The sequence below is a fragment of the Sturnira hondurensis genome, unplaced genomic scaffold (assembly GCF_014824575.4).
Source record: "Sturnira hondurensis isolate 20B ecotype Veracruz unplaced genomic scaffold, ASM1482457v3 Scaffold0014561, whole genome shotgun sequence".
Classification (NCBI taxonomy): Eukaryota; Metazoa; Chordata; class Mammalia; order Chiroptera; family Phyllostomidae; genus Sturnira; species Sturnira hondurensis.
The window spans coordinates 1-12,365 of NW_028087192.1; the positions used below are offsets into that span (position 1 = coordinate 1).

A 12,365-nucleotide genomic window follows, 5' to 3' on the forward strand; every position below is an offset into this window, starting at 1 on the left:
ACCACAGACCAGAATCTACAAGGGGAGCGGTGTAAGAAGTAAAAATGGAACCAGGCTCATAGAAAGTGACACAGGGGCTCACCAGCATGAGGACAGTGTGGGAGGCTCTGGTCACTGGAGGGCATTGGTGGCAGATGCGGGGTCTGAATGGGCTGCAGCCTCTGGTGGTGTCTGTGCAGGTGAAGCACCATGGAGACTCTGGGACAGACTGTGAGGACAGTGAACGTGACATCAGGGCAAGACCACAAGATGACAACGCCTGCGCTGGCTTTTGAGGGTGAAACTGAACACCCCCCTTTGCTGTTGGTGTCCTGTTGCCTGTTCAGTGGAGCAGTGACTTTCTGCAGCCCCACTGACACCCTGCACTCACCCGCCCTCGAACCACACAGGTCAGTCACTCCATCTCTCCTGTGCGGGGCGCTTACCTGCGCGGCTCCGTGGGGGACGTTTGCCTCTGGCCCCTGAGACCCATAGATCCGCGCACCCCGCTCCACAGCCCTGCGGACTCCGCGACCCCATCTCCCCGGGGGTCACCTCAGGCAGCATGTCCCCTTGTCCTTTGACAGCGTCTCCCCCAAGGGCGGCTCAGGTGCCTCCCTGGGGGCGAGGCAGAGTCCACTGCGGCGGGTGGGGTGGCCGCACCGGCTGTGGAACCTTCGGTGCAGCACAGAGACTGACTACGCAGGTGAGGGGCTTCAGGAACACCCACCCGCACCGACGGGACGGTGGTCAGCAGCCCTGCGAGGTCACACTCGGGGACAGCGCCGCACCGGGAGTCAGAACCCGCTGGTAGACTGGGCTGGGCTGTCGGGGATCGGGCCTCCCGGCTACGCTGGGCTACGCTGGCCCCTGGAGCGGGGAGACCAGCGGGCAGGCTGCTCCCCGCCCCTGGGACACACCGCTGCCAGTGGCTCCTGGAGAAGAGGGACACGGAGGGACCCTGGGCACAGCCCTGCTGTCCTACCACAGAGTCAGAGGCCCCGTCCCCTCGTGTCTCGGCGCTTGTGCTCCACCAGCCTCCACATCCTACCTGGGACTTGTCAGCGCTGTGACGCGCGGTCCGTGGGGACACCGAGGACTGACCCAGGCCGAAGCACAGTGTGTAACTCAACACAGGTGAGCGAGCTGCCGGGCTGTCATCCCCACCTCCTGGGGGGAGGCCGTGGTCCTGCGCACTGACTTCATCTGGTGAGGAGGGGCGCGGGGGTGGGCAAGGGCAGTGGACAGAAGGACGCCCCCGGGGGGGGGGGCGGGGAGCCAGAGCTCTGGTGGGGGAGGGGAGGGCCGGGGCTCGGGCTGCAGCCGCGTCTGCAAGACTCTCAGCCTGCGCACCAAGGCCTCCCTTCTTGGTCTGAGCACCTGCCAGGGCCTCACCGCCTACCACCGACTTGCGTGGGGCCGCACTTTCTTTTTCAAAAGCCATTTATGGCTTTCAGAGAGCCCGAGGGAGACAGGGGTGGGGAAGAGAGAGAGACATCGATTGGTTGCCCCACTTATTCAGTCATTGGTTGACTTTGGCCCCTGACAAGGGGTCAAATCTGCACTCTTAGAATATTGGGATGATGCTCCAACCACAATAAACTTAAAAAAAGAAAACCCACAATAATAATTTAGGGGAGTGGGCAGGGCAGAAGAGAGCAGTGAGGGAAAATGTGGGACACCAGTAATTGAACAATTAAAAAAACAACGTAATAATTTAATTAACACCGCACCGATTTAATGTAAAAAAAAAATTAAGGATAGGTACAATATCTACAAAAACAAAGAAAGAACAAATATCCCAAAGACAGGGCTGAAGGCCAGACCCAGCCTGAGCCCAGGCTGACAAGGCCACAGGAAGCCCTCACTGAGCGCAGTCCTGGAGCCACCACAAGGTGGCACTCAAGTCCCTGGGATCCCAGGTCCTGTTGGGAGGAGGTTCTTCAGAAGCCGCCAAGGCAAAGGAGCAACAAAGATGACCCAGACGAGGAACGACCACGTCAGAGCCCACAACGCAAGGAGCCTGACTGGGCTGGCCCTGCTCCTCACAGCCGTCCCCGCCCCCACCTGCAACAGACTCAGCACCCAGATTCTGGAAGGTTCCCAGGCTCTCAGTCATTGATGTCTTCTCTCCCATTGTAGGTTCTTCTCCTTCATTTAACCCATTGGCCCTTTATGGGAAGTATCTAAAAATATAATTCATACCCAGACTCTGATTTCCAACTGGGAAACGAATATTAAAACTCAAAGGAACAGGAAGTGAGCACCCTGATGGGGATTCTGCTAGGGCAGGACAGTCCCCAGGAGAGGGGACATAGGTCCCTGTGGGGAGGGTGGCCTGGGCACCAGCTCCTCACTGTGCTGATAAGAACGCAGACTCGTTCTGATGCCAGTTGCAGAAACTGCAGTCAGGGATCCTTAAAGTCCTAAGTGGAGGCTGCAGTGACTGTTTCAGCACCAAGTCCCGGACAAGGCAGCTCTGTCACACTAGAAAGTTGTCATGAACAAACTCAGGTCAGTCTCAGAAGTGTCACATTCTCCCACAGCCACCACATGCTCAGAAAGTCCCATCTGATAATCCCCAAAACACAGCTGTGCCCCTCAGTCACAGTCCCCCCCTCCCCCCCCGTCACTTCCTGCCCTCAGAGTCTCACCGTTAGGAGCTGTGAGGGACACATCGACGCGCTGCACACCGCTGCTGTCTGGGTAGAACACACAGCAGAGTCACGAGGTGGGGGAGCCCCATCACAGACTCCAGCCCACACTTTCCCAAGGGTCCCAGACGTCACCTGCCCAACACCCACACTTACAGGCAGCCTGAGAGTAGCTCTTTCTGCCTCTGCCTGTGGGAAGAAAACGTTTTGTGAGAAGTCAGGGGAAGGCTGGGTCCTGTGACCCTAAAGGAGCCCCACACTCCTGAAGGGCAGGGAAGGTTCCAAAACTGTGACTAAACATCCGGATAGGATCAGGAAATATGGGGAAGTATATGTGCCAGGACCGGACCAACCACCTGTCTGGATGTCTGTCCTCATAAGGACCCTCTGTCTGACCTGTGACAGCTAGGAATTAATCCCCATCACTAGAACCATCAAGTGATAAATGTGTCCCTCACTTTCCCACAGGCCTCACTAAAGAGTCCGTGTTAGGAAACAGGCCCCAGATGGACAAGCACCTGTGTGGGGACACGATGCCCATTAACCAGGCAGAGCACACTTCCACCTGGGCTTGACCCCCAGGGGGACAGGGAACCCAGCCCCACCCCTTGCCCACCTGAGCACTTCCTCCTCCACATCACAGCTGCAGCAGCCACAGCTCCAAGGACACCCAGGGCAGCAGCGATGCCCACGATGGTGATGGTGGTCTGAGGAGGGGGGTCTGAGAGGGGAAGGTGAGAGGTCAGCCTAAGGCCTGAGTCCTGACCCTGCTCAGGGACACCCTGAGGAGAGGCTCTGTGCCCACACCCCTCCTCACCCCATCTCAGGGTCAGGGGCTCAGGCAGCCCCTGGTGCTGCACATGGCATGTGTATCTCTGCTCCTCTCCAGGGGACACAGCCACAGCCGCCCACTTCTGGAAGGTCCCGTCCCCTGCAGGCCTGGTCTCCACAAGCTCCATGTCCTGGGTCAGGTCCTCCCCATCACGCTGCCAGGTCAGGGTGATGTCAGCAGGGTAGAAGCCCAGGGCCCAGCACTTCAGGGTGACCTCATGGTCAGAGATGGGGTGGTGGGTCACGTGTGTCTTTGGAGGGTCTGAAGGGAGGGTGAGAAAGTTCAGGAACTCTGCATGGTCATGGGACACTCCAGCAGTGCTCATGTGACCACCCTGAGAGTGGACAGGACAGCGGGGGTGGGGGGGAGGGAGTGCACCACCCAGACACCAGCCTAGACAGAGGCACATGGGATAACCTCCTATTTCCTGGAAAGTTCCAGAATCAGGGTGAGAACCTAGGGTAGGAGTGTCCAGGTCTCTAAGGGGAGACACAGACTCAGGTGGAGGCTGGTGACTCAGAATAGCCACAGTCAGGCCTCCAGGGAAGGTCTCAGCCCCAGAACCAGGGAGAGGTTCCTGGTGCCCCAGGTGGTGTAGGTTGTAATGGAACCTCTGTGGGGTGTCTCAGGGAGAAGCTGGGTCCCTTACTGTCCTTTAGAGAAAGATGGACTCACGGGGGAGTCACAGAATAAGGAAACTGGGGGAGTCTCCCTTGTCCGGAGCAGGAGGGACATTCTGACCCTGCCCCATTCCCCTCCCCTCCTTCTGGGAAGCCGCCGCAGCCCACAGACCCCCTCCTCGGGAAAGCCCGCGCCCTGGTACCTGCTCGGAGCAGCCTCTCGCCCCCGTTCTCCAGGAGCAGGCGGAGCCAGCGCACACACGTGTCCTCCAGTTCTTTTCTCCAGTGGTCCACATCATAGACCTGCACCAACTTGCGCCAGGCGATTCGTGCCGCGGTGTCGGTTGCGGTCCAGGAGCGCAGGTCCGCGTTCAGGGCGAGGTAGTCGGTGCCGTCGTAAGCAACCTGATTGTACCCGCGCAGAAATCGCCGGTCCGACCCCAGGACGCAGCCCCACATTTCCTGGAAGGTGTGAGACCCTGACCCCGACCAATCAGCGTCACTGTGGTTCCGGAAGGCCCAAGGTCAGTTCTCCCCAGTTATTCCCTCCCGGAGGACAATCTGCCCCAGAGGGGACCAGTCCGGACCCGACCCGCGGCGATTAAACCCAAACTGAAAATGCGCAACCTCGAGGTGAATCTCGGACTCGGAGGCTGGAGGCAATCGTGCCCCAGTCCCGGGAGCGTGGGGCTCACCGTCCTCGCTCTGGTTGTAGTAGGCGCGCAGGTTGTTCACGTTCTCTCCATACATCTTTTCGTAGTTGTTGACGTCCCGTGTGTAGTCGTCCCAAAAATGTGGGTGCTCCTGCTCCACCCACCGCGGCTCCAGCCACGGCACCCGCGGCTCCAGCCTCGGCCTCTGGGCGTCGCTGTCGAACCGCGCGATCTCCGTGTTGTCCGCGTAGCCGATGACGACATACCGGGGCGTCCGGCGGCCGGGTCCCGACACCGAGGTACTGAGCACACTCAGGCTGTGACGGCCTACGGAGGGGGTAGGACGCAAGTCCTGGGTCCTAGGCGGTCAGGCCAAAGGGTTTTGGGGGCGCAGGGGGTGGAAAAGGGGACGTGGTTGAGAGGAGGGGCGGCGACAGAGATCCGGGGCCTGGGCAGGGGGCGCTGCAGACGCCCGGTGCTGGGTCCTGCGCCTCCGCAGGATCCCATCGCTCCTGCCCCGCAGAGGCCTTTCCCCGCCAACCCCGCACTCACCCGCCCAGGTCTCGGTCAGCGCCAGGGCCCCCGAGAGCAGCAGGAGCAGAGGTCGGGGCCCCATGACCCGCGCTGAGCGTCCGGGGACAATTGAATTCCCGTGGTGGTTGAGAACTTCGGGAACCACAGTGACGCTGATTGGCTGCTCTAGACAGGGGCCACCCAATGGGAATGAGAACTGGGGGCAGCATCATGTGTATCCGGGATGCAGGACCTAGTAGAGTGAGAGGCAGAGGTGAAACCCGGAGCGAAGGGCACTCACTCACCCACTCACTCACCGACACTAAGTGTCCGCGTCCCAGACTCGAACAACTAGGTCCCAGGCTGAGACCCTGGGAGCCAGGCCTGGGGACCCGGGACTCTGCCCGGACCCCTCCTCCTGCACGGAGAACTCCGGGTCGCACCGTCTCCCGGAGTCCTGACCCACGGGTTGCTTCATTCAACTAGTTTTGAATTTAGAAATCTACGCAGTCTTACAGAATAGGGAGACCCCCCCAAAATGATTTAGTGTGTGTGGGTTATACCTATCAACATGTACCACAGGAGGAAAAAAAAAACAGTTTGAAAAATTCACTTAAAAAAACCTTAATAACCTATGATGTGCTAAAACAAAAACAATGTTTTTATGAAAAACGAGTATTCCCCAAATCCACAAGGTAGTGAGAACCGTGTTTCTATGGGTTAGATAGGGCTGTTCCATCCCCTGGTCTTCTTAGAGTGTCCCCATGTGACTGGGTGTCCCAGAGGGCCCAGTGCGTTGCAGCCAGAAGCTGCAGAGACCTGTCTTCCTGGCACTGAAACCCTGGCCGGAGGAGCCTCATTTAGGGCTGGGATGCCTCACTCCTCAGGGGCCCCTCCCCAGCTGAGATGTCCCTTTTGATTTTTTAAAAAGACTATATTTATTTATCTCTCCAGGGGAAGGGAAGGAGAGAGGGAGAGAAACATCAATGTATGGTTGCCTCTGGTAGGTCCCCTGCTGGGAACTGGACTGCAACCCAGGTACGTGCCCTGACTGGGAATCGAACCACGATCCTTTGGTTCACAGGCCCGGGCTCAATCCACTGAGCTACCCCCGCCAGGGTTCCCTTTTGATTTTTATCGGCCACACGTATATGTGGGATCGGCCTGCCCAGTGTCTCCACCCCTCCTACCCGTCTCTGTGTGGCTTCTTTAATTCCCTAGCTGTAGGGCTTGTGTTCAGCTAGATTTCAGGTGGTTCTGAATGGTGCTTCTCTGTAGTGTGGTCCTGGGGTGATGAAAATACCACATTTACCTACACAGCCATCTTGACGGGAAGCTAAGATATTCTGTAAATGTTTATTTAAGGATGATGATTTAGTAAAGATAATAAGTTTTGATCCCTTGACTGTATCAGAATGACACTGGTTTTGTTTTCTAGTCTATGAGGGGGTGGTGGTGAAGAATGCCTGCTTATTCAGGTGGGTGTCCCAATGTTTATTCTTGCTAAGTTTGCATCAGTGCAAATGTGGGCACAGTGGAAAGGCAAAGGGTGTCCTTAATCCTACGAAAATAGTTTTGCCTCACAGATCCCATGGAAGGGTCTTAGAAACCTCAAGGGTTCCACAGAGCACACTTTGAGAATGGTTGTTCTGGACAAACCAGGGGGAGTCTCCCCACTGGCCCTGGCCTTTGCACCCTCTCACTTCCTAGAACCGCCCTCCCTGAGGTGGGAGCCCTGCCTCCCCACACTCTGCTGAAGGCATTGCCCTGGGTTCTTCTAGAAGAAAGCTCAGGCCCTGGAAATGAGATTCCAGAGAGTGTCCTCAGTCTGGGAGGGAGGTGGGGGGACAGGTGTCTCCTGTTTGAACCAAGTAGAGTGTGTGTCTGAAGGCACCCGACCTACAGGAACCTGGTTGTGTTGGTTAGGCGGCAGCTTCGTGTGTACGCACCTCCCAGACAGAAATCTGGTGTCATCTGGTAAAGAGATGATATTGGCCCCTTCATGTTCATGGGTCTAGTGCTGTGACTGGAGGCCCAGACTATATGAACTGCAGTTCTTTTCAATAGAACGTTCTGGAACAAGGGATTGTTCTGTGTCTGCACGTCCCAAATGGCAGCCATGGCTGTAGGTGGCGGGTATTTTGTGAGTTGCACTCTGCCTTGTGTTTGTTTGTATTTAGACAAAATGCGGTGTGGTGTCATCTTCTCTCACTTTGCCATGGTCTTAGGGTGTCCTTGTCTGATGCTGATGTTCTGTGAGAGCACGTACATCCAACCAGAGAATAACCTGGCCTGGGAGTGAGCCCCAGGCCGGCTCCCGGCAACACTGGGCTTCGCTCTAAGCACCAGACCAGTCTGCAGTGTTGCGACTGCTTTTCCTGCCTTCTTAAATTCAATATTTAAAAATATTTACAACTCAGTCAAAAAAAAAGAATTTCAAGAAACACGTAGAAAAAAAGAAATGCACATATTAAACAATTACATTTGTATTGAATACATATAAACAAAAATGGGAATGTAGAATAAGAGAAACAGGAAAGAAAATTAGAATGTAGCACTCTGGCAAAGATGAAAGAAAATAATGAGCGAACTAGAGGAGCACAGAGAACACATTCTGTCGTGAAGGTTGAAGGGGCTGAAAACTGGGACGAAACCCCTGAAGGACGCTTGTGTAAAAGGGTCTCAGGAATTTAAATGTGCTGACATTTTGACACAGAAATTCCTCTTTTAGGAATTTACCCTAAGAAGATAATCACACATGTCCTCGTGTGTATATATTCAAGGATGCTTCTTGTGTTGTGGTTTTGTAAAAGGAAAAGGATGGAGTGTCTCCAAAGGTTCAGATCGACAGAATGGTGGTAACTCTGGACAGAGGATCGCTTCACGTGTCTCAGGCAGTGACACCATGGGATCCACATAGAAGGTCAAGTGTAATCTTCAGAGCAAAACGTGACACACTCGATATGGAATCCTCGTGGGGGACAGAGGAAGGAAGACTCAGAGAGGTTCCGGGTGGTGGGACTGCGGTGAAGGCAGGGCGTTTTCTCTCAGAGCCTCGATGACAGAGGTCCCACTTTCACTGGGTCCCTTAGTGGCTGCTGTCACCAGACAGGCCTGGGCCTGAGCGGTTCTGCCTCAGGACAGTCTGTGGGGTGTGTGGGTTCTTGATTCCTCTGGATAAGATTTCACAGCTCGAGTCCAGGGAATTTGGAAAGCATGTTTATTAAAGCTGGGGACAGTGACACTAAGGAAGGACTTGGGGTAGAAGAAGTAACTGGAGAGAGCCGAGGTGGGGCCCCTCTGGTTCCTGGGAACGTTATAGCAAAGGAGTGAGCTGAGGTCAGTCTGCAGTCAGCTCACTGGAGAGTCAGGGAAAAGGGGCCTTAAAGTCAGGATGAGGGATACACCTGAGACAAGCTGCTGGGGCCCGCTGCTCCCCTGGCTGATAATCTCAAGGAGAGAAAGAAATTTATGCCTAAAATGCGGGTGTGGGTGCGCTCTAGAGCCAGCTGTCCCAGGTCTCTGACTGGAGGGTTTTTATCTTTCTTCTCTGGGTGAGAAGCTTAGGAGAGGCTGTCAGGAGAACACTCACCAGCTTCCCAGGGGTGTTTTAAATGTGCTGATGCATCACAGTGGGCAATGGGGCCTTGGGGATTGTCCTCTGGTCAGCTCCACGGTTTTAATTTTTTCTTAGTTCTGTCTGGCTCTAATGGTCTTTGTTTTGTTTTCTTATTTGTTCCCCTGACTTCTTCTGTCCTTGGGTTCACCAGGCACAAATGGCATGAACTGAGTGTCTGTTGTTTATTTTCACTCCGGGCAGGGAGGTTTAAACTGTGTGTTCTCTGGTGAGGGAGCAGAGGTACAACCATTTCTTCTCAGTTTTCTTGGTTGGGGGAGATATGGTCTCGTGACTCACCAGCTGGCTGTAAATTGCTCAGACGGTTTGGCTTTCCTTAATTTTCTTGCCTCAGTTTCCCCATTCCTCTTGCCTAGAAATTTTCCTAGCTTCTTACTATCCTGCCTCACTATGACTCTGTACACCACGCAGGTGAATGTTTGCAGTGTTCCAGAAGGTTCTGTGATAGGGCTCAACTCAGGAGGACATAAGGGACATTTTACCTTAGCTGTCCAGACCATAGTCAAGTTCATCACCCAGCATGGGTTTCAAGGCCTCCACTGGGTCAGGATTACTTAGAGTCTGGAGACAGAATGCAGAGTGAGAGCAGGACCCTGGCTCTGTGACTCTGGCACCATCGTGGGGGAGACGGGCCATTAGCAGAAACGACACAGAGAAATGGGATCATGCCCCAGTGCAGTGAGGGAGAGTTCCTGATATCACAGAATCGGATGACCAGGAGACCATGGGTCACCTTCCAGTGGTCTGAGTAGTATGTGAAAGACATAGAAGATAATGGCATTTGAAATAGAACAAATATACACAACGATAGAACAGGAAAGATCCCTTGGAAGTTCAAAATATCATCTCAGAAATGAATAATTCAGTAGGTGAGCTGGAACATTCAAGGTGGACTCCTGAGTCGCACAAATGGAAACGTGTGGGCAAGCTGGAGAAAAGACCTATTAGTCTGTCAGTCAAGGGACCCCAACAAGTTAATAATGAGTTTAAAGTAGTATGGAAAAGTCAAAATAAAAATCATGATGAGTAGAAAATGGTTTTAAATTTTTCTAAGACATTTCTCAAGGTTTACTGATAAAAATTTACATTTTGAACAGTGTAATGAAATTGTCACTGCAGCAGATAAAAACAGACCCACACTGTGACACATCACTGTGGAATTTCAGGAAGAGGGTCAGGGAGACCATGAAAACGGCAAGAGGCAGCAAAGATGGGCCTGGAGACTAGAAGACATTGTTACAATGCCTTCCAGTTTCTAAAGGAAAAAAAAAATCCAACACAGAGTTCTGTATCCAGTCAAGATGTGAATAAGGGCTGGGGTAGCCTACAGTTTCTTCATGTGTTTAGCGTTTTAATAGTTAACTTTTCACATTCTCTTTGGAAAATACTACCAGGAAAAGTAGGAAAAATAAGGGGTTCAACCAAAGAAGAGGAACAGGTGGGATCCAGGTGACAGGGGAGTCGGTACAAGAGAGGCCAGGGCTGCCTGAGATAAGATAAAGGACATCCAGGTGTCTGCCCAGCTCCAGGTGTGCAGGGACGCAGTCCACCTGTGGAGGGACTGAGGGCTGTGGACAGACATCTGCAGAGATGAAAGTGGCTGGATATCTGATGTGTTCAAATATGTACTCATGAAGATGTACACCCTGGGGACAGCAGTGGAATGAACACGTGAAATGAGACAGAACGACCCCATGGCTGAATTAGGACCAGATGCAATAACCAACCACCCCCTACCCTAGTGCTGATGAATCAGTGGGGACCTTTACCCTAAGTCCCTTAGTCCCCAGTGCAACCCATCCCCTAGAAGCCATCTGGGAGCCAGGTCTTAAAGGAACAACTCACCTGTGGCCCAGGTTTGGTGCCAGTTCCTTTAAGTAAACATTTACTTTCTTTTTGTGTATTTATCTTTTTAAATATATTTTATTGATTATGCAATTAGTTATCCTATTGCCCCCCTCATTCCCCTCCACCCTGCACAACCCTCCCCCACCATTACCCCCCCTTTAGTTTATGTCCACGTGTCTCAAGTTCTTTAGATTCTATATTCCCCTACTACTCTTGCCCTCCCCCTATCTATTTTCTACCTACCATCTATGCTACTTATTTTCTGTACCTTCTCCCCCCTTCTCCTCCTCCCTCTCCCCTGTTGCTAACCCTCCATGTGATTCCCATTTCTGTGGTTCTGCTCCTGTTCTAGTTGTTTGCTTAGTTTGCTTTTGTTTTAGGTGTGGTTGTTAATAACTGTGAGTTTGCTGTCCTTTCACTGTTCATATTTTTTATCTTCTTGAACTTGACTTTATCTGAGAAGTGCTTTATCTGTCCTTCCATTCTAAATGAAAGCTTTGCTGGATAGAGCAATTTTGGATGTAGGTCCTTGCCTTTCATGACTTGGAATACTTCTTTCCAGCCCCTTCTTGCCTGTAAGGTCTCTTTTGAGAAATCAGCTGACAGTCTGATGGGAGGTCCTTTGTAGGTGACTGTCCCCTTATCTCTTGCTGCTTCTAGGATTCTCTCCTTTATTTTAATCTTGGGTAATGTAATTATGATGTGCTTTGGTGTGTTCCTCCTTGGGTCCAACTTCTTTGGGACTCTCTGCACTTCCTGGATTTCCTGGAAGTCTATTTCCTTTACCAGACTGGGGAAGTTCTCCTTTCTTATTTGTTCAAATAAGTTTCCCATTTGTTGCTGTTTCTCTTCCCCTTCTGGTACCCCTATAATTTGGATGTTGGAACTTTTAAAGATGTCCTGGAGGTTCCTAAGCCTCTCCTCATGTTTTTGAATTCTTGTTTCTTCATTTTTTCCTAATTGGTTGTTTCTTTCTTCCTTCTGGTCCACTCCCTTGATTTGAGTCCCAGTTTCCTTTCCATCACTATTGGTTCCCTGTCCATTTGCTTCATTTCACGTAGTGTAGCCTTTGTTTTTTCATCTAATTTGCGACCAAAATCAACCAGTTCTGTGAGCATCCTGATCACCAGTGTTCTGAACTGTGCATCTGATAGGTTGGCTATCTCTTGGTCGCTTAAAAGTATTGGCTCTGGGGCTTTGATTTGTCCTTCTGACTGAGCAATATTTGGTCAGGTCGTGCCTGTGACGTATGAGGGGTGGAGCCTTAGGTGTTCACCAGGGCGGGGCAACCCATGTCCATGGGTTGTGACGCTGTATGTGGGGGCAGGGCCAGAGACGGAATAATGGTGCTTGTTCCTTTCCTTCTCGGATTTCAGTCCCCTCGGCCACTTCCCACAAGGAAATTGGGCCCTTCTGGCGCTGGTTCCCAGGTGGGTTGGCTTGTGTATGTTCTAGGACCCTGTGGGTCTCTCCTACGAACTCTTCTGTGAGGCTGGGAGCCATTCCAGGCACCTCTACCCTCGCAAGTGTTTTCAATTGGTGCTTTTAGGCTTTATTTCCTATGGCTGGGGCCCTGAGTTGTGTGGTTTGTCTCACTGTCCATTTTGTGCCTGGTTATCTTTGTGCGAA

At 52.8% G+C, this 12,365-nt stretch overlaps 1 protein-coding gene across 3 annotated transcripts; it reads right to left on the reverse strand.

The window, feature by feature from the left end:
* Nucleotides 1-1,759: 1,759 nt before the first annotated feature.
* LOC118999079 (patr class I histocompatibility antigen, A-126 alpha chain-like) lies at nucleotides 1,760-5,389 on the reverse strand. Of its 3 annotated transcripts, XM_037063407.1 has the most exons (8): nucleotides 5,291-5,389; nucleotides 4,781-5,065; nucleotides 4,289-4,564; nucleotides 3,451-3,726; nucleotides 3,250-3,354; nucleotides 2,790-2,822; nucleotides 2,634-2,681; nucleotides 1,760-2,466 (listed from the first exon to the last, which is right to left on the reverse strand). In XM_037063407.1, exons 1-8 carry the CDS (start codon nucleotides 5,352-5,354, stop codon nucleotides 2,462-2,464), a joined length of 1,092 nt encoding a protein of 363 aa, XP_036919302.1. In that variant the 5' UTR covers nucleotides 5,355-5,389; the 3' UTR covers nucleotides 1,760-2,461. The 3 variants fall into 3 exon arrangements, with proteins under 3 accessions (XP_036919302.1, XP_036919303.1, XP_036919301.1); XM_037063408.1 differs by lacking the exon at nucleotides 2,634-2,681; XM_037063406.1 differs by lacking the exons at nucleotides 1,760-2,466; nucleotides 2,634-2,681 and having other exon boundaries at nucleotides 2,688-2,822.
* Between the last annotated feature and the right edge of the window lie 6,976 nt (nucleotides 5,390-12,365).

What these genes read in the sequence shown, in the direction of transcription:
- LOC118999079 (XM_037063406.1), bottom strand. Translation starts at nt 5,354, where the DNA reads ATGGGGCCCCGACCTCTGCTCCTGCTGCTCTCGGGGGCCCTGGCGCTG. An exon ending in GCTGACCGAGACCTGGGCGG is followed by an intron (nt 5,066 to 5,290) that starts GTGAGTGCGGGG and finishes CCCCCTCCGTAG; the next exon opens with GCCGTCACAGCCTGAGTGTG. An exon ending in CGAGAGGCTGCTCCGAGCAG is followed by an intron (nt 3,727 to 4,288) that starts GTACCAGGGCGC and finishes CCCTCCCTTCAG; the next exon opens with ACCCTCCAAAGACACACGTG.